The 21,932-nt window shown below is 37.0% G+C and overlaps 1 protein-coding gene across 2 annotated transcripts in view; it reads left to right on the top strand.

Moving 5' to 3' along the window:
* The window catches only part of LOC111570492 (semaphorin-6D-like), a 263,043-nt gene that overhangs the window by 147,730 nt on the left and 93,381 nt on the right, over positions 1-21,932 (top strand). For both annotated transcript variants that reach the window (XM_055018212.1, XM_055018211.1), the window contains exons 5-13: positions 1,883-1,997; positions 4,587-4,644; positions 9,688-9,744; positions 9,985-10,086; positions 16,602-16,692; positions 17,651-17,773; positions 19,822-19,910; positions 21,359-21,448; positions 21,551-21,678. In XM_055018212.1, coding sequence (XP_054874187.1) covers positions 1,883-1,997; positions 4,587-4,644; positions 9,688-9,744; positions 9,985-10,086; positions 16,602-16,692; positions 17,651-17,773; positions 19,822-19,910; positions 21,359-21,448; positions 21,551-21,678 — 853 coding nt within the window. The remainder of the gene's footprint in view (positions 1-1,882; positions 1,998-4,586; positions 4,645-9,687; positions 9,745-9,984; positions 10,087-16,601; positions 16,693-17,650; positions 17,774-19,821; positions 19,911-21,358; positions 21,449-21,550; positions 21,679-21,932) is intronic.

Below are 21,932 nucleotides of genomic sequence, written 5' to 3'. Positions count from 1 at the left end.
TTTCTAGCTTCACTCTGAGGTCGTTCCACCTCAACTCCCCGAATGCCAGACAGATTTTTATTTAAACTGGTGAATAATGATTAAGGTGACCATGAGTAAAAATGGTTCCACAGGTAACATTAGTTTTTGGGTTAAAAATGCTTTTGGAAGGTGGGATCAGGTAAATTTTTGCAGAGCATGGTATTATCACTGAAGTGTCATAACTTGAGAAATAATGTAGCTAGAGTCCTGAAATTCTACAGGTTTATTGATATGTACATAGAATCTTGAATGGTACAACCCTGCTTTAACAGAATAATACAAACCAGTTATATGATGGTGTCAATTTGATCAAAAAATGGTCAGTGTTTCTATCTCTTTTGGTATTCACCAACCATAAAACCTATATTTTTCACCTGAAGAGGCTGATTTTTTACTCCACCAAGGAACGCAGTGGAGTTATGTGATGATCGGCGTACATTTGTCTGTCTGTTTGTCCGTTAGCAACATTACTCAAAAACGGATTTGGATGAAATTTTCAGGGAAGGTGAGAAATGACACAAGGACCACCTGATGAGATTTTGGCAGTGATGCAACTTATAGTCTGGATCCATGAATTTGTTAAAGATTTCTGTATCATTGCGAGATAGCGGCACAGTGTCACAGTAACTATGACAACAAGTGAATGCTACATCTGCTGCCTGCTGACGATCACATGATTGCGATCCTACTACAAATCGACCGCTGTGGACTTATCCATTGGAAATTATACAACGACTGAGCAGCCTTGGCGGAGTACTGCGCTGAGTGATTTTCTTGTTTATTCCTGTGATTGGTGCAATTCCTATTTGTACCAATCACAGGAAAAAGTCTAATTCTTGGGGTGAAAGTTTTACGGTTTTATGGTTGGTGGAAGGTGTTTTATGGTCGACAGACTGTTTCACCAAATCTACACCATCATATAACTGGTTTGTATTATTCCATTAACCCTTTGATGCGCAGTGTGGTTCAGGAAATACCCATTTCCGCCTGGATATGAGTCACTTTTGACCCATGTTGTGCATCAAAGGGTTAAAGCAGGGTTGTACCATTGAAGACCCTATGTACACATCAATGAACCTGCAGAATTTCAGAACTCTAGCTACAATATTTCTCAAGTTACGGCAATTCAGACATTGCTCCACAGACTGGTGGAAGAAAATTATGCAAAAATTTACCTTCTTTACAAATTTTTAATTCAAAAAGTTACTGAAACACATGTTACCAAAAATTGTACACATTTTACTTAACAACATACATTGCCGTTCAAAAGTTTGGGGTCACCCGGACATTTTCATGTTTTCCATGAAAACTCACTTGAATTCATGTGTTAACATAATTGCACAAAGGTTTTCTAATCATCAATTAGCCTTTCAACACCATTAGCTAACACAATGTAGCATTAGAACACAGGAATGATGGTTGCTGGAAATGTTCCTCTGTACCCCTATGGAGATATTCCATTAAAAATCAGTTGTTTCCAGCTACAATAGTCATTTACCACATTAACAATGTCTAGACTGAATTTATGATTAATTTCGATGTTATCTTCACTTCAAAAAAACCCTTTTTCTTTCAAACATAAGGACATTTTTAAGTGACCCCAAACTTTTGAATGGTAGCATGGGTATGCACAAAAATAAACCTGACAAACATGAGGGTTATTTGTGGGGTTTTTTTGTTGTTTTTTTTTTCCATTTGGTGAGTCGAGGTGGAATGACCCACTGCTTTCAAATGAAGACACGTTTCAAGTCGTGATAACAAAACCTTCTTTTTTCTGATTCGACAAAGACAAATATGCCACAGTTATCTTCACAACATCTGTAAACGCACACATTTAAACTGTGTCGTCTCACTTTTGCAGAGTCGTATCAGTATCCTGGTTTCCATGGTTTGCTTCAGGACAACGACACGCTGCGTCTGGGTTTGGACTTTCAGAGGATGTTACGGATCAATCACATGTTGTACATCGCAGCCAGGTCAGCAAACACAAGCAAATGTAAATTCCTGCACATATATTTGTAGTAACAAATTGAAATTGGAGGTTTAGCTAGTAAAAATTACACAGGAGAAATCCATTATAGAGGGGCAACCACACTGACAGTTAATTAGTTGTTTTGCATTTGCAGCTGTTTTGATAATCACAGATAATTTTAGGCATTTTATAACAAAAAATGACAAACGTGAGAAGATTTGATTGCATAGTGTTATGCTACAAATTGAAGAATGAAGCTGTTTTGTATTTCAGTAATGTTTTTGGTCATTTTGGCCTCTTAAATATTCAATTAAATTGTATTTATAAAGCTCCAGTTCAGAATATGTCATCTTAGGGCACTTCACATAGTAAAATGAAGTCCTTAGAATATTATAGTATACAGAAAAATCCAACAAATGCAACAAATTCAAAAATAACAAGACATTTAGGGATGTGACATTCAGCTGTTGGAACTTTCACTTTCGCTGATTTTTAAGTCTGGAGTCAGTGGTTGTATTATACAGAACAGAAATTTTAAAAAAGTTTTTGTAATCCACTAATTGTTTTAGTAATCTTTACTACTCAAAAGTTTAGTTCAGTTAGATTTTTATCGTCATTTATGATAGTTTTGTATAATAGGGTCGAGATCTTATATTATATAGAGAAACCCAACAAATCTAATGTTTCCTATTTGAGCAGCTCTTTACTGACATTGGGAAAGAAAAAAACACACCTTTAACAGTATGAAACCTTTAGGAGAGCCAGGCTTTGAGAGGGCAGACATCTGCCTCGACTGGTTGAGGTGAGGGTAAAAACGAGAGAGAAAAACTAATGTTATGATGCTTTTCTTTTTGTATATTAGGCTGTTGGAGATTTGAAGACTTGTTTTTCACTGTTTTCTGACATTTCTTGGACAAAATAATTTAAATGATTGTTCAAGAAGATGAGAGTAAATGTTAGTTGCAGCTGTACCTCTGTTATAAGAGTTTCGGTTTAACTAGAACATGTAGAGCAACGTTTTGAAAGTTTAAAAGCTGCTTTTTATGCCTTCATGCTGGCAGAAGTTTCAGGTTGCTTGTGAATCCGTCCAGTTCTTGTGACCGTGATATCTCTTCAATACTTGGAGGGAATTTCTTTAAATTTGGCACAAATGTTCACTTAGACTAAAAAAACAAACTGATTAAGTTTTGTTGCTCAAAAGTCAAGGAGGTCAGTAGCTGTGTTTCCATTTAGCTGTCAAATGAATGCGAAGCAAACTTTTCAAATGCTGCCTAACAAAGCAAATTAGATTTGTTTCCACTGACTTCTTTGGAGTGAATGAACTCGGCTGCATAGAGTCGTAAGAAGGTGTCGCTGTAGGCTGCATGACTGGAATCAACAGAGTAGAAATAGGTGGGACAAAGACCTCAAAGAAAAGGAAGCAAACAAAACATTATCCATCTATGAGAGAAAAATGAAGTTCTTGTGTATTTGCAAATAAAATTCCGTTCATATCAGCTGTTATTGGTCATATTTTATGCTGTCTAGAGTGTCTTGAAGCAGAAACAGCTGATTAATCATGAATTAAATGTTTACTACATCAAAACCTATTCTGTAAAGGATTTTACACATCCAATGAAGCTCAGTAAATCTTTTTTAAAAAGTCAGGAACCCCCTCACAAGTGAGCCCTTATCGAAAAAATTTGGACTCAAAAAAATATACTTTTTCATAGTGCGATATGTGAAAATACATGGTAGTGACCTCACAAAAAAACAATTCATACGCTCATTATGACAAACTTTTCCACTAATGTGTAATGAAATGATAAAATGAAGACATTTAATATCCAAAAAGTCAGCTTCACGGACATCTTAATGTTCTTCAAAACATACTTTTCTGGACATTTTTCAACACCACAAATCAGGACCAAAAAGAGATTCTGTGATGATATTTCACTACGTAGTTTATATCTGAATTTCTTGAAAGAAGACCTCTTTGAAATGTGGAATCTCATTTTTAAGAGAGTCCTAAAAACACATGCAAACACAGCTTTAATTTAACCAGCAGAAAGACTAGAAAGTGTTACGCATCACTAGTTAATGTGCAGACTACAGAAAAAAGGATCGCATTTTCTGTAACATTGAAAAACAACCAGCAGCAGCTTTTTAATAGAATGCTTAAGTTGAAACCATGAATTAATCAGTACATCCTAAATATCCATACAATAACCGTTTTTATTATCTCTTTTGCTCAAAATAAACTTTAGTGATTGTCAAATCTTGTAGCGCTTAAAAAAATATACATGAATTTTAATTGTGAATGTTTTATTTTCTTACTTGGAGGCAAGAATGGCATCGTTCCAGTGCATAAAAACCAAAAAAAAAATAGAAGGCAGAACACAAAACCAGCTTCTTTTCACAGTAAGAATAAAACACAACAAGCGCCAGAACAGCATTAGAGTTTAAATATGCAGAAAAGAGGCCTTGAAGAAGAAGAACACACACAGACATGACGGGATGTTTAATGCTGGATTTGACATGGCTGTGGAGCGCCACGTTCATCATAATCCTTTAAAGAGGAGCGAGCACTGACTCTGTGCTTTGAACTCCTCAGGGATCACGTGTTCGCTGTGAATCTGACGACGGCTTCAGACGACTTCGTCCCGCAGCTGGTGAGTAAATTTATATGATGAACAGTTTATTTTTGGATCTGTTGCTCCTGTCTGCACTGAGATTTTCAGGATGTCAGTGTGATGTTCTGTCCCAGAGCCGCTGTTGGCTTCCCTTTCACCTCAGAGCTTTTCGTGGATCAGGTGCATGAAAAAAGATTATTATAACAGGAATCAGTGAGAAGACTAAAGGTCAAAAGTGACAGAAATCGCAGCTTTTTAGTTTACATTATTTAAAACTCTTCTTTTCGTCCTTAATTCAGATCAGCAACACACACATTGAGCTCCGGGAATCGATAACTGAGATCTGGGAACACAGTTAAAAGAAGCTTTTTTTTAAAAATGAGATTAAAGGTGTTTGGCAAAAAAAATAAATAAAAAAATCCTCTTTCAAGAGTTTTGGCACAGCTAAGCTCAGCATCTGTTCCAAGTCAGTGTCACTTACACAAGTTGTTCTGAGTTTTATGAAGGCTTGAGGACAGTTTGTTCCTTTTAAAAGCAGCAGAGGACCTAAAACAGGGTTGAATGCACACAAGGAACATCCAGGGTTCACTAGCTGCTGGATTCTATTCTGAAGTTGCAAGATTTATCCATCTTATCCCTAAAACACCCTCCAAAGGATGCTGAAAGGCATGTTCTCTTCTTAAAAAATCGCCAAAATTAATCCAATTATCAGAGCCTGAAACTGTTAAAACAGGAAGAATAAATCAGATTTCCAACTTTTCTTTTTCCCTTGAACCACTCGTCTGTCAAGTGCTGTTCGGTCTGGAAATTTAACCAGATCTAAGCTTAGATGCATCATTTAAAAATTTGCCAATAAAAAGCATTTGTTCTAACCAGATTCTGTAAAAGACTCAAAATTCTGCACTTATTTATTTATTTATTTTTTCATCACATGGCTTCTGATTGCAGCACAGTCATTCAAAATGCAATTAAAGGTGCAATTAAATGCAATTAAACAATGCAAACATTGTCACCCCAACATCACATTTTAAATGAAGGACTCAAAAGCACGGTCACCAAGGAAATGCTATGATAAATAACATGTACAATAAGGAAGCAAAAGATGAGATGAAATAAAATAAAATATATATTGTTTACATAGAGTTTAGATAGGTGAAGGGCAACATTGAAATCAAAAGTCATAAAAAAATTAAGTAATTAACTGTACATTAAATAGACAAACACATAAATAAGTTGATAAAAAGAGAAACCAGTAAATAAAATTAGTTCTAAGAAGAGTAATAAATAAATAAACTCCATCAAATCAGTCAAAAGTCTCACTAAAAAGACATTTGTCAACTAAAATATCTCAATTTAGAGTTTAAATCTGCTATTTTTTTTCTGACTGAATTGCATGTCGTAGATGAGTAAGTGAGAAAAACTAAAAAACTCAAAAAGATCAAGTAATAAACTGTACATTGAGTAGACTAAAATATGTGAATAAGTTGATAGAGAAATCAATAAATACAATTATTTCAAAGAAGAGTAATGAATAATTAAAATACATCAAATCAATCAAAAGTCTGACTAAAAAGATATTAGTCACAAAAATATCCCAATTTAGAGCTTAAATTTGCTCAATATTTCCAATTGAATTGCACATCATAGATTACAAAAATATATGAATAAGTGAATAAATTGAGAAATCAATTCATAAAATACTTCTAAGAAGATTAATAAATAAATAAAATGTATCAAATCAATAAAAATCTTTCAAAAGTCTGACTGAAAAGGTATTAGTCACTAAAAGATCACAACTTAGAGCTTAAATTTGCTTAATTTTTCCGACTGAATTGCACGTCACAGATCAGTAGGTGAGGAGCCATCACTAAGATAAAATAAGAAAGTAAAAGATTAAGTAATAAACTGTGCATTGAAAAGACTAAAGCATGTAAATAAATGAACAAATAGAGAAAATAAAATGAATGAATAAAATTAGTTCTAAGAGTAATAAAGATATAAAATCCTTCAAATGATCAAGGTCTGACTAAAAAGATATTTGTCACTAAATACCAGAATTTAGAGCTTAAATTTGCTTCATTTTTCCGACTGAATTGCACATAATAGATTACTAAAATATAAATATTGTAATATTTGAATAAGTGAATAAATAGAGAAGTCAATACATAAAAATTCTTCTATGAAGAGTAATAAATAAATAAATAAAATCCACCAGATCAATAAAGATCTCTCAAAAGTCTGACTGAAAAGGTATTAGTCACTAAAATGTCACAATTTAGAGCTTAAATTTGCTTAATTTTTCCAACTGAATTGTGCGTCATAGATGAGTAGCTGAAGGGCCAAGTTGAAAATCTGACATTTTTTCAGTTTTTACAGTTATCTGTTTACAGTTTTACAGTAAATGGTGCAATTTTGGCAAATTTTTGAAAATTATTTATTGTTTGTTTTTGCTTTGCAAACCTAGTGGGGTTTAGAAGGTTAAAGAGTAACTACACCACACACTCAGCTCATCCTTTGTATTTCCTGCAGACAACACAACTCTCCTAATTACATTTTGTGCGTAGTTGTCCTTTATTGAATGTGTTGAATAAGCTTGATGTCTTCGGCGCAGCTTCACTCTGTGATTTAGTCTTACATCAGAATCTTCCCCTCAGAGCTCAGCATCCGTCCTGACGTCTGACAGCTCAGCTGCACAAGCTTTTTTACTTTCTGCACAATAGACGCAGTAAATATCAGGGCGGCGGAACAAAACTGTAGCAGATCGTAATGCGCGAGGCAGCACGGAGGACACGTTTCCTTTGATCCGCACACCTCCTCCTCATCAAAGAGAAGAGGTTACCGGGTGGCTCCTGACAGTAATGGGCCTCCCGGTGCATTGTGGGATGTTGGGCTGCGGAGGTGCTTTGATGTACGCTGTTACTCTCGTTATCTATCAGCGATCCGACCTCAGCAGCTCGGCCGACGACCACATAGCATCCCGCTCCGTATCTCTGTCCACATGCTGTGTACATTTTACTTCAAAGTTTGTACTGTGTGCTGATATTTTACCAGAACATCCAAACCAAGGCTGCCACAGATTCAGTTTTCTTCTGGAAAAACATACTGTCGAGTTGGGATATAAGCAAAACTAATTCAGCTGCCGGTGCTCTGTGGATTTCACTCGACAAGTCAGACTGCCATTACAGTGCATCAAATCTTGAAATAAGATCAAAAAGGCTCATTTCAAGCAATCTACTTAATGCACTAAGCAGACTATAGACAGACATGTCCCTCGCATTCAATAAAAAAGAGTCCAAATGAAGCCAATGTTGCTTATCAGGACAAGAAAACTGACATTTATGTGAATTAAGTTGAAACATTTTACTTAGAAACAGGAAGAAAATGGTTAGATAATCCATTTATACTAAAAACAAGATTCTAAATGTAAATACAAGATGATTACAGCTGTAGTTTTTGCACTGTTTGTCTCAGATGGAACTAATAAGGTATATTTTTCTTGCAATAGTTGATGTTTTCATGTTCACTTAATGTGGGATGGATGGTGGAAAAGGCAAATATTTCCAGTCTAGGTGGTTGTATGATTGCAGAGTTAGTCAAAACCTGTCAATGTTTAATACTATATCTATTCAAATTATGACTTTGGTTGTTGGGTAGCATCCATGTTTGACTGTTGTTTTGTTTTTGTTTTTTTGACCTAGTTTTTTAATATTCTGCCAGTTATGAGGATGAATTAGGGATGCATGATGATCACTGCATGCCATCAGTAGGGATTATTAACTACAAATTGGTTAATTGCCATTCACAATTTAACCGATTCAAAATATGTTAACCTATAAGGTAGAACACAAAGGACATGCATGTCCAAAAATGTGTTGTAGATTAGCTGTAGTAACTGGTTGTGCCACCAGATGGAGCATTTTACTGTTTCATAGTGACCTGAGGTGATGGTCACTTGGACTACTAGCAGCTTTAGGTTGGCAAGCAGAGAGCATTGTGGGTGTTAAGCTCATAAATGGCCACTATGAGAAAGTCTTATGTGGTGCTTAATGCCAACCATGCAGGGTATTCACAGAATATCACTAAGACAGCATCACTGTAGCCCAGTGGCTGATTGGCAGATAATGTAAGTCAACAGTTTGGTTTTCAAATCATCTACGTAAATAAATTTGACATGTTACATTTGTAAGATGTAAGAAGTAGGCTTCTTATTTTGCCCTGTGAATGTGTACATAATATGTTAATTCCGCTAAAGGAGAGGCCTGATTTTCTCAAAATATATATCAACAATCACCAAATAAGAGTTGAAAAATATGTGTAAAAACCCAATATTTTTCATGCTTAGATCCAATAGTATTTTTCAAATGAGTTCCACATCCTCTATCGGATGTGAATCTTTTCTCATCCTCATTTAAATATTCAGGAGTTTGGTGTAAAACTGTCAAATCAAGTCACTGCTTTTTTTACACCACATTCCAAACAACAGCAGTTTAAATGTTGGAGTGAATTGATCCCGTAGTGTTTTTATGAGTTTAACTGAGTAGTTTACATATTAGGGATTAAAACTCAACAAAGCTTACTAAATAACTAGCCTACTAATGAATTATGAAACTTAACCTAACTAATGTATATTTTAAGGCTCTACAGCATTAGTGCTTATGAAGATTAACATTACTAATTTACAAAGTTTTGACCCTGTAAACATTTTAAAAGATAGCTCAAGAATCTAACTCATTTTAATCATATTAATAACAGAGTTGGTCATTTAGAATGTGGTTTAGGGCTGATTTTTGTTTCAATTGAAGGCCAATGTCATACTTTCTACATCTGTGAGGACTTAAAGGTCCGCTGGCATCAATGTGACTTGATTTTTATCATCTCTAGTATTTGTTTTTCCATCCAGACAGCAGATTTTCGTTGTAATTTTCCTCCACGTATCTGAGCTGAAGCCTCAGTAAACTGCTCCCTGATTGACTGAAGTGTTTCTGCAATCAGATGTGACTCACCGTCCTCCTTACCTGTGTGTCTAATCAACCAACCACGATGAGAAAATAACCCTCTGTGTGTGCTGTTCGTGTGTTTCAGAAGCTGACATGGAAATCCAAAGACGTCAGCAAGTGTACGGTCCGAGGGAAGAACAGCGTGAGTTAAACCTCCATGTTTCACATTTTCTTCTTCTGTTTCTAGGTCTTTTACTTCCGCTATTACCGCCAACATTTAACCCCCTTTCTTCTGTCTTATTTAAACAGTTCAGTATAGTCTCAGCAGTGTTTTATGGTGGTTTTTTTTATATGACAAGCAGCATTTTGGAGAAACGTTTCAGAGCTTTTCATTTTTGTAAAGATGATATTTATACATGTTTGTTGTGTGCTTGTGTTGCAGGACGAATGCTACAACTATGTTAAAGTCCTGGTGCCCCGAAATGACGAAACTCTGTTTGCTTGCGGCACAAACGCTTTCAACCCAACCTGCCGAAACTACAAGGTAACAAACACTCATTGCAGGAGTCCACATTTGGGGATGATAATGTAGATTTGTCACCTTTAATACTGAGATATTTTGTTATCCTGTTGTTTTAAACTGCTTTAACATCACTAATAGGCATTTTGATGTCTCCTGAGAGGGGTGCTTCTTTATTCTTCTGCACATATTCCAAAAACCATGAATATGAATTTGAAACTCAGAGAACCACTGAACCTTTTATGGAATTAGATCCATATATATTCCATTATTTCTTGATTTGTCACCTGCCGCCTGAATTTAATGGTTTCCTCAACTTTGACAAACATTTCTGCCTTAAATTGATGCAGAAAAAGGAACAAATTGGTACATAAAGATTCACCAGAATTCAGGAAATGGTGTTTGACACTCAAAACTCGCCGCTTCATGCTTCTCTTAATATTTAAATGAAACCTCATGTGTGTTTAGTGCTGCAGTCCAGGTCCTTGGAGTGTTTTTGTCCCAGAAAAGGGTTGTTTAAAGAACGAGCCAAGTGGTTTTTTATGCATATTGATACTTTCTAGGCTGCAGCGGAGGGAAATAACTGCAGGATATCTACAGGTTTTAAGAATCGGTTGCATAGACAGTCGTCTTAATTAGTCTTTACTTTATTTTCTGCTGCTTCTCTGGCTCTAGGCGGGTTATGAGACGATGGGCTCTTTGGTATAAACGAGTAGAAACTACATAGGAATCCCCAGGCTGAAAAATCCTCTTCATTTTTCTTGTAGATTTTCCACTGAGCTCTGTGATGTTCACACTAGAAATGTGAACAGAGGGGTCAGTAATCCATACCTGGCTCTGAGTTGGGTTTAATTGATTACAGCTGAGAAGTCCTGATGAAAATGAGATGTTCCTGTCAATACATCTGCCCAGCTGCAGTGGTAAATAAGTGAAGAGCTTGTTGTTTACCGTCATTCTTCGACCAGTTTGGCAATGAGAAAGGTTTTAAATTTCTTCTAATGTACTTTAAGAGCATCATACTTGAATGCCTCTTTATTACGGTACATTGAGAAAAGCTTTGATTTACGTTAACCCATCTACATAATGTGTTTCAACTACTGTCATCAAATGCAGCTACAGTTCTGTTAATTGCATTTGAATCCTGTTTTGCGACAAATAGCATCAAATAAGATGTTCAATGTGAGTCTTTGCAATTGGGAGAATGTGTTCCATCGAATATTTGCAAACAGTCAAGTCTTTTTTTGCAAATGAAAAGGATTCTGTATGTTTAGTTTTGTATTATTGTGACAACAAGATTCAAGAATCTAGATCCTTCCAATCTATAATGATATTATTTAGTCTACTATAGTATAATATAATAACAGAGTTGGTAGTCAAATGCGACTTGAAATTAACCAAAAGAAAACAAGCTGATATTTGGTTTTGAGGTATTTTTCTGCTTAGTTGTTGCACAACTTTAAAACAGTTAATTAATTTCACCCCTGAATTGCTAAATTGCTTTTAAGCAGTAGTTGCTATTATTGACTTTGGTGAAAATACCAACATAAAGTCGCTGCGGCTTAAATATAACCTTCCTGACGTGTGTGTTTGTACATTTTCTAACCTGCTCCTTCCCCTCCGTGCTGCCGAGTTTGAGAACCTCCGTCACTAATGTCGAGTTAATGAGCAGGTAAAGTGACATCTGTCCTGACGGCGTTTCTCAGCTCCTAATTGAAAGTGTCAGAGCAAACGACACACCTTCACAAAAGCCACAATTTCAGGTGTCAATCCAGAGTCGCGCTTCCCTTTATCACACCGCCGTTGCACTTCAAGTTTGACTGACAACCGATGACCCCGTTTAGCAGAAGCTTCCTGAGCTTTGAAACATCCGGCGGCGGGAAAAACAACCTGAAGACGAGCAGCGATTCTTTATTTTTTGAAGAGTTTGGATCTGAGAGTAGACACATAGCGTTCGGAAAAATGGAGATGCCTGCTGTCATTTCATGATTAATGAAGCAAAATAAAAATCAGCTTGTTGTTTTTAAAGAACATGAAGTACTTTTAAAAGGCTTTTTATCCTGCAGATTTAATCACAGTGAAAAGGTGCTTTGGTCAAACTGCTGCGACATGTTATTTGTGAGGACACCAGCTCACGTCAGCCTCTGAACACTGATTCAGATGGAAGCTTTAGCTGACGTGAACATGTAAGAGGCAGAATATTCCGCTGTCATAATGGATTTTCTCCAATTAAAACTTCACGTTTATGGCTTGTTTTAGTGTGGCGGCGGATAAATGCAGCAGTGGAATGAGAATCTATGTAAGGAACCTCCACGTGTTTCTATTTCCTGTGAGTTATTGGGTCACACATAAACAGCACTGAGCTCCTAACCTAACTAGAATAAGCTGCAATTTTATTTAGTTCAGTCAGTAAAGAAGAAGAAGTCTTTAAGGGACTTGTTCAAACGTATCTTGGCAGCACCAGGTCTTGAACCCACTAAGTTTTCATCCAGTGTTTCAACCAACAAATGCCCTACAAAGTCATTTTATTGAAATGAAGTTTCAACAAAATGACCTAAAAACCTACTGATTTCTGACTTTCAGCTCTGGTGAAAGTATGTCTTTTACTTTCAGTAATGTTAAATGATGTTTTAATACCATGCTGGGGTTACATTATCAAATACGTTCGGGTCAGTAAACTCCAATGTGATCAGTTGTGCTATCGGCACTTGAGAAACGAAGAAAATAGATTCCCAATTAATTGCGCATTTTCTCTCCAGCTCCTAATTCATCTAAGGTGGTTTTTCAACATTGTTAAAGAGAAGAAAATGTTCAAAAGTGAGATTCCACTTCACTAAAATCGATCCAGCGAGTCTTTTTCAACATAACAGCTGAAACACAATCAATTTGTGGAAACATTCAGCACAAGTTCATCATGTACAGGTGAAAAATTGCACTGCTGAGCTTGTAGTTTACCTTTGGTTGCCCCAGGCAGGTATGTTACACAATCTGTCAGCCTGAAGCCCTCACACAGAGTTCACTAAACCACATGAACATGCACTAATGATCAGAAGTCACCCTTAGCCAGATGATTGTTGACTTCTGGATGCGTTCATAAATTCAGTCTGAAATGGTCAAAACATCGCCTGAACTGCTGCTCAGAAATTCAGCCGCTCAGAGAAGCTGAGGGATTTGGTGATTTGGGAACTGCAGACAAACTCTGTCTACCTTTATTTTCACCAATTCTCTTACTGAATGTTGGTGCTGGCAGCTGTAGAAGAAACACTCTGTTTTCTTGACAAAAAAACCATTGGTAAAGTACTGTTAAAGTACCCGATCAATAAGAAGTATTGGTAGGAGTAATAGTACCATCAAAATCTTAGTAATATCCATCCATAATGATGTTTTTAGGAATTAAACTGAGTGCAGAACCCCTAGTCACAGCTTTTTAAACAACAAAATTTAGTGGAGAAGTCAGTTCATTGCATTGGAATCATTGCAGAGTTAAAGAAAACTGTACAAACTGACGTTGAAGCTGAACTGAAGCTGTTGAATCTAATGACCCAAGTGCCACGTTCTCTTTACTAAAGGAAAAGAAGCACAGTTCTGAGGAAAGTAAGAATACTTGATCTGTGTTTCCATGTAATTGTCAAGAGAATTTGAAGCAAACTAATGCCAAAACCTAAAAGAGAAGACAATAAAAAGAAAAGCTCTAGATTCGCCTGTAGGTTGATGTTCCAACTCTCATCTATGGTCATGGGCTCTTGGTAGTGACTGAACAATGAGATACAAACAACCAGAGTGAGTTTTTTTTAAGAGATGGGGTAAGGAACTCTGAATAGAGTCACTTCTTAATAGCATCAAAAGTGTCCTTTGGAATTTTCCAAGCAATTGAGGAGGCCCCAAGGTAGAACCAGAACTCTATGGAGGGACAGTACATCTCATCTGACCTGGGAACATCTAGGTTCCTTCTTAACCAAGACTCAACGCTGAATACATAGGAGGAAATGGATGAATCAATACAGTTTTAAGACTGAAAAGTTACAACACAGTGGGAGATGAAGTCTAAGTGTCAGGCTCTACTTGAATTGAACCGAGAAGAGTTGGTTTTCTAAAGTCTGAGCAGTTCTTAGATGAAAACTGTTGCAGATATATTAAGATGCCACTCAAAGGGTCACTCACCTCTTCAACATCCAAGAACATCTGGTTCCTCAGTACCCTAAGTGGTACCAACGTGTTTTCAGGAGTTTAGCATCAATTCCCATGACATTCCGATGCTGAACTTAAAGATTTGAGAGGTTTTGTGGTCATTCATTAGGAAGAAAATGTTAACGTTCTTCTGAGAATTTGAGAATCAGCGCCCCAACAAAACTTTCATAGTCCCTTAAGAGTCCTTGACCCTGAAAAGTTGCTGTTTCTGTGACATTAGAGAGATCTAACATCTTTCTCTACCTTTTACTTCACTTTAAGGATCATAATGCTGACTGTAAACCACAATTAGACAGCTTCTTTTTGGCTTCAAGCTTTATCATTCATTCACCGGGCAGCAGTTCATCATGGATGCTCTGTTGTCCAGGTCAAGTTAGGGTGTCAAGCTCTTTTATTCAAGCTAAGGAGTCTTCATTAACAGCTTTTCTAAAGTCTGAGCAGTTGTTACATGAAAACTGTTGCAGATACAAGAAGAAGCCACTAGAAGTTTTAATCACCTTCGTGAACATCCAAGAATATCTGATTCCTTCATGCCCTAACTGGGACTGACTTGTTTTCAGAAGATTAGAATCAACGTGGCATCAGTTCTCATGACATCCTGATGATAAATTTAATGGTTTGAGAATTTTCATGGTCATCCACAAGAGAGAAAATGCTTAAAATTATTCCACCAAAATAGTCCCTTAAGACTCCTTAATCCTAAAGAGTTACCTTTTTGGTTGTCTTTTCTAACATTTTTTTCTACTTGACGCTATATAGCATAAAGATCATAATGACGCCTGTGAACCACCATTAGGCAGCTGCTTTCAGGCTTCATCATTCATTCACTGGGGCAGCAGCTCATCATGAACGCTCTGTTGTCTCTGAGTAAAGACATGTCTCGTCCTGCTGAGGGTTTTAATTGATCGTGTCTGAGCAGCTCCGAACAGCAGCAGACGATCCTGGTGGAAATGAAGGTCAACTGGCACTGTACGTGACGGCTGAGCTGACACCGACAGAGATAATTAAAGTGTGCCACTGGATGTTTGATTTAATTTGAGGAGGATTCAGCCGACCTCGGTGTGTCCTGCTGAGTTGTCCGGTTGGGATAGAAAGTGGAGTAATGGATCGAGGTCAAGCGAGGTAGACGAGGAATTAAAATCAGAGAGCGAGGCCGACTGGAAGGTCTCTGAGGGTGAAAGCGGCAGACAGGTGTATTTATGGGGCCTTTTGGGAGCCTCCGATAGCGATTCAGCTAACGTAGCTGCAGCGTTATTGACGCAGCTGACAGGGAAATATTATCAGACTGCTATCCACTCAGCTACAACATTATCGGCAGTATAATTAACTGAGATACGCCGCCATGAAAAACGCTGTAAACACATTGTGAAAACTGGTTGTCAGGCTTTCAGCCTCCCTCATGAGCCTCAGGTAGAACTTTCTGATCAAAGTGTTTGTTTCTGAGACTATGAGAAGTTACTGAATCAGAACAAAAACAGGAGAAATTGTGAGTTTATTATATCAGAGCTGAGCCCATCTGTACCGCCAGCAGCATCTTCAGTGCTTTATTAACAGATCGTGCAGCAGATATGAGTGTATTATTAGCTCAGATACAGTAACAGGCTGACTGACACCAGCTGATCAGCAGCATTATCATCCTCTCTGCTGTGTTAGCATTAGCAAATATCTAATGATCAAGTTTGAACTCAGTGACTCTATGGAAAGTCTGCGACACCAAATCTTTGGTACCTTTTTATCTGTCTGTCTATCTAACTTTTCACATAGTTTTTATATTTAGAAGCTCCCTAAGACTTCAAATTAAAGTGTAACTGTTTCCCCTATGACTTCTTGGAGATGATCTCGGTTTACTGTGGTGGTAACAAATGAAAAAAGAACAGCACTGTGTAAAAAGCTGCTTTCCTGCAAGAGAACAGGACAAAAGGATTGAGAATGTGCATAGACATCCATGGGTAGAAAAGTCACCTGACGCATGATTTTGGTTTTAGCATCAATTTTTTAGCATCCATTATTCAACCACCCAACCCCAACCTGCCACCCCCACTGTAGCACACCTTAACTGTAGCTTTTTCTAACTGTGTATGAAAATAATAAATAAATAAACCTAAATGTTTTGAGGAACTGTGTCTTGGTGTTTGAGAAGGTGGACTAATAACCGCTGCTTTTTGCGCACAAAAGACTTACTTATTGACCCTACCCAACTGAACCTGTTATGTTTTCCATAAGCTCACCAGTAGAAAACTGTCTTGGCACATGCATTAAAGACAACTCACAAATGTGATTATGTTTTCTTCATAGTGACTTGTACTTTATTTTTTGTTTCCCAAACATAAAAATATTTTGTCTCCTCCTGTCAGATGACGTCCTTGGAGCAGGTCGGTGAGGAAGTGGTTGGTCAAGCTCGATGTCCCTTCGAGTCCGGTCAGTCCAACGTCGGACTGTTTGCCGGTGAGTCGACTTTAACTCCTGGAACAAAAACATAGGTGCTGTTCATTTGGGAGAGCTGAACGATTTGGGGAAAGATCTAATTGCAATGTAATTTTTTAAAGCGTCACTAAAAGATTTGAAGCATATGATGGAACATTTCCACCTGAGATACTAAAAAAGACACTAATAAATCTGCATTTTAATGTAAAAATGAGACCTTAAAGACACGAACTGCTTCCAACATGTATTTCTTACATCTTTTTAATCGATAGAGAACATAAACTGTGTTTCTGGCTCATTTTTTTTGAACCACAAATGTTACTTTTTCCTTAGGTTTTTCCTAATTGTGGATGACATATTACACAAGGAGAGCTACATAAATTTATGAAGCCACTGATACAACGGCTAAATCTCTGGATCAGACACACTGCATATCATATGTCCTAAATAGCAGTGTTTGATCGTATTGTTTGACAAGGGTGTTAATGTTCTTGACTTAACCTTTAAATGTAGCACCATACAAACTGTGTAGAAAGATTTATCACATTCATGCAGCGATATTCTTATGCTTACAAGGAAAGACAAGACATTTAGCAAGCAAAGATACGTTTTTGAGCCGTTAAACCCAAACAACACCAGTGACTTGTATATACAGAGTTTTTTTTTTCCTGTGTAGAGGAGTTTTGGGCATTCCCCACTGAAGTTTTAGCCAGCACCAAAGGGGAATTACCAGTGCCAAAAAGCTAAATATTGAGAAATATTGAGAATAATAGTGTTATATACTCAACATTATAAACATTTTGGTTTTCTCAAATGGTCTGAAACAACAGGAAAATGCACAGATTTCTGCCAAAAAAAGATTTTATCTATCTATCGATCTATCTCTCTCTCTCTCTTAATAAAACTTAATAAATGTTTATTTTTTTCTAAGTGGTTCCTTAAATTTAGCATATTTGAGCACATGTTGGTGTTTCTTCAGGTGGAGATTTCTACTCAGCTACCATGACGGACTTTCTGGCGAGTGATGCCGTCATCTACAGAAGCCTGGGAGACGGTCGACCCGTCCTCAGGACCGTCAAATACGACTCCAAGTGGCTTCGAGGTACGTCAGACACACTACATGTTAGAATTATGTGTACCACCACTAACTCTGAATGTCACATTCACAGTCTAGATTGTAATTATTTCGACATTTATGCATTTTTGTTATTCAGTCTCTGAGCTTCAGCACAGACCATTTGAAATAAATAATGGATACTGCATCACAATTTTTAAATTTGAGTAAATTTCTATCACAATAGAAACAACTGTGTGGAGGATTCAGTCTTTTAACACGTGATTTTAAGGGCTTAAAAGTAATTGGACACCTGGATATGAACTCTGACAAAGTCACCCCTTAATCAAACTTGTCAGTTTATAATTTTATGATAAAACTGTTTGCCGTTTGTAACTGAAATATTCCTATACAACTGATTGTGATCAAATCTTCGTTTCCTGTGTTTCTCTCCTGTTCTTGACTTGTTTCACTGAGCACTATATGCAAAACAACTCTGTATCTTTCAAATGAAGTTAAAGAAAACTCAGTGTAACTAAGAACCATTGACTTGGACTAAGTAATGTTCTGTGAGTCAGACTTCTCTTCTTGATTATTCAGGGTAAAATGAGAACTTGGCTAATTTACTTTTTGTATCAAGTAGAAAAATAGCAAAATAATTGAATTTGCCCGGCTTAAGAATCACAGTGTCGATGCTGAAACAAAATATATCTTGCAGTCCTATTTTAAAGGCAGTGGTTGTCTTCAGATGATTTGTTTCGTCCTTTGTGACGTTCTCCTCTCGCAGACCTTTACTGTAGATGCTATGATGTAAACCTGCTGAAATCCAAACTGAGACTTTGGTGTAGTATCCATAACTTTATTTCCAGTTAAATGTGCAGAAACACTGCTGAACTTGAAGAACAAATGGCTGTCCAAATACCTTATTATCTACATATGTTGATTGTTGATCTTCAAAGGGCGCAGGTTGGAAAATATCTAGTTGAAAGAAAACATTTTGAAGATTGTCTTAGTTCTCCACAATAAGAAGTCTCAGTTGAATTTTATGTGGACTTTGTGTGAATAAGTGCTTTTTCCACAATAAATAATGAGCCTTCAAGCTTTGCTGGACAACTAAACCAGTGGTTGATGAATTAATTCGGGTAATTTTGACAATTAGTCTTCAGGATTGCAATGCTGTCTTTACAAAATCACCACAAGTATACAATTTATGATAGCCAGAAATTGGGAGAAAAGAAAAAATAATGGGATATTGGACTTACTTTCTTTCTTCTTTAGGCTAATCCTGTGCAATCTGTGAATATGTAAAGAACTACAACCAAATCTGCACTTAAAATGGTAATATCTCATTAAAGATTTGGCAAAAATAGACCTTTTCCACAAACAAGACTGTAAAAACTGTGACCAAAATTCAGATTTGTTAGCTGAATTGCAGGCTGTGTTTTGACAAGACAAGTATAGAAATGAATTGTAAATGTGAGGAGTAAAATGTAGTTGTATAGTATGTAAAGCTACCATTTTTAATTAATTAATGTATTTATTACGGGAGCAAAAAGTCGGCCAGAAACTACTCAGGGTTTCGAGGGTTCAGTAACAGTTTTAGCTTCAAGTACCTTCATTAGCTTGACTTCACATTGATTTTCATTCCTTCTTCATAGATTCCCATGAGAAATCTTCTAGGGGCACCTGATTATGTTTGAAATTATATAGATTAAATGATTAAAACTCAAGTGGCCAATTTACAATGTGCAGAACACCTTATAATTAATCTTAGCATCCAGCGGCCTGCAGGATTGAAATACATTTACAGCTATGTTTGAATCCTGATGGCCGTCACGTAAATATTCCTCACAGGCTACAGATTAATGAAGCTCACAGGACATAAAAAACTTATTCTCTGCAGGGTTCCAAAAAAGGCATTTTGGGGAAGTTAAGAAGTCAGTAACCGCAAACTGAAAGTGGGCGAAGCTACGTTTTATCACCCAATAACTGCAGGGTTATGTTGAGCAGCGCAGACTGAAGGTTACGATGAGGGAAGATATGAGCAGAGCCTGAAAGTGGAGAAAACTGATAATCCTATCCACCTCTGTCTGCAGAGCCTCACTTTCAGCATGCCATTGACTACGGTAACTACGTCTACTTCTTCCTGAGTGAAATCGCAGTGGAGTACACCGCCCTGGGCAAGGTACCTGTGTGTGAATGTTAGCCTCTAATAGTAAAGAAGATGTAAAAAACTTTCTCAATTCTGGTGCTTGTATGAAACTGAAACAGGCTTTACTCGCTGTTTTCATCCCTCCTGGTCACAACGGCAGTGAAAGATCAATTTCTAATATGTTTTCAATGAAAGTGAGGGGCAGCAGAAATCTTCTCCTAGTTGTTGGAGGAGGAAATGTCGTGATTAAATGGTCATGATTGGAAATTTGAAATTACATTTAGTCTATAGTGTCCACATCGATGGGTCGATTGACTGGTTGATGTGCCCTCATCTGAACAAATTCTCAATATTCTGACAACCACTGGTGTTGCTTTCATGAGGAGAAAAGCTCTACATCAACAGCCTTCTAGGATTAATCCATTGCTTTTAGCAGCAGGAGGAACAGAATACTTGTGAACACCCTCAAATTTTTACAACATTGAAGTGGTCCAACCTAACAGAGGTCGGAGTTATTTAACATTTACTGAACATTACTGTCAATAATTTTAGTATGACTAACACCATATCAAATGGATATAAAACTATAGAGAGACACAAAATTTCTCAAAGCAAATACCAAGAGCCAAAAAACTGCCACAATTACACACAAAACCACTACAAAGATACACTAAAAGACCAGAAAGAAATGCAAAATGACCACAACAAGGTACAAAACATCCCCAAAGACACACAAAACCACCACAAATATACACAAAAAGACCAGGAAGAGATGCAAATTGACCACACAAGTCTTTCCGGTCTCTCCCAATATGCTCTACAGATACAATTTTGATCATCCATGCTATTTTCATTGTGCTTATATTTTGTATTTGATACTTTTTGTCTTTTGTACATTAAAGGATTTTGTGTGTACTGCACATGTAGAGATACTGGCAATGAAGTTCACTTCAACTTTGACTAAAAACGGTTAAAAAATGAACACAAGTAGATGCTAATTCAGTGCAAAAATGACTTGAAATGCTTGCAAAATTAACAGAAATAAATGCAAAACCAATGCAGACAGAGACCAAATTACCATCAAAATGTGCAAGATTACTCAAGACAAATACCAAGAGCCACACAACAGCAACATAAATACACAAAAAGACCAGAAAGAGAAGCAAACTGACCACTGAGAGTCCAAATTACCTGACACCATGTCAAAGAAGTCGCTAATGTGGCCGCATTTTTCTCAAACGGATGGACAAAAGTAACACTTTACTAACAGTAGCTAGTATATTAAAGCTCAACAAGTAGAGTAGTGTTAAAGAGTAGATATAAATTCAGTCCATCAAGACTTTCTCTGGTTCTCTGGTCTACATTATATTGATTTATTGCAGATCCAGGACATCGTCAGGACCCACACTGTGCAATAGTTGTTGATAACAAACAGCTTAACCTCCTGACATCTTAGTAACATCTCCAAATAATGTCTCCAGGTGGTGTTTTCTCGAGTTGCCCGGGTTTGTAAGAACGACAACGGAGGATCTCCAAGAGTCCTGGAGAGATACTGGACGTCCTTCCTAAAGGTGACGTCACACTTTTGTTTGAATGAAACAAAAGTCTTCAGGCCACAGTGTCTTCTGTTCTGTCTTTATTAATATATCATCAACTCTCTGTGTTCTTTCCAGGCTCGGTTGAACTGTTCGGTTCCTGGAGATTCCTTCTTCTACTTCGATGTTCTTCAGTCTCTCACCAACGTTCTGCAGATCAACCAGAGACCTGCAGTGGTCGGAGTCTTCACCACTCAGGCCAACAGGTACTTGCCTCCCAGAGCTCTGAGAGGCCTTTAAGTTAGTGTTTTTGAAGATCAATCTGCACTATGAGATAAGGGAAGGAGATTTTCCATTTAAAAGGGCTTCATTAGAACGTTAGGGCGTGTTGTAGAAAATATTAAAGTTTTGGTTGTTGCAATGTTTTTTGGAAAGTAAAGATGTTTAGAAATGATGGACATAGTCAAGATTTGTTTTGGAACATAGGGCCAGGAAAAGGGTGAACTTTTTAAAATGAAGG

Source organism: Amphiprion ocellaris, chromosome 15 (assembly GCF_022539595.1).
Source record: "Amphiprion ocellaris isolate individual 3 ecotype Okinawa chromosome 15, ASM2253959v1, whole genome shotgun sequence".
Taxonomy (NCBI): Eukaryota; Metazoa; Chordata; class Actinopteri; family Pomacentridae; genus Amphiprion; species Amphiprion ocellaris.
Note: the sequence above shows the minus strand (reverse complement) of the source record. Positions and strands in the feature narration are given on the sequence as shown.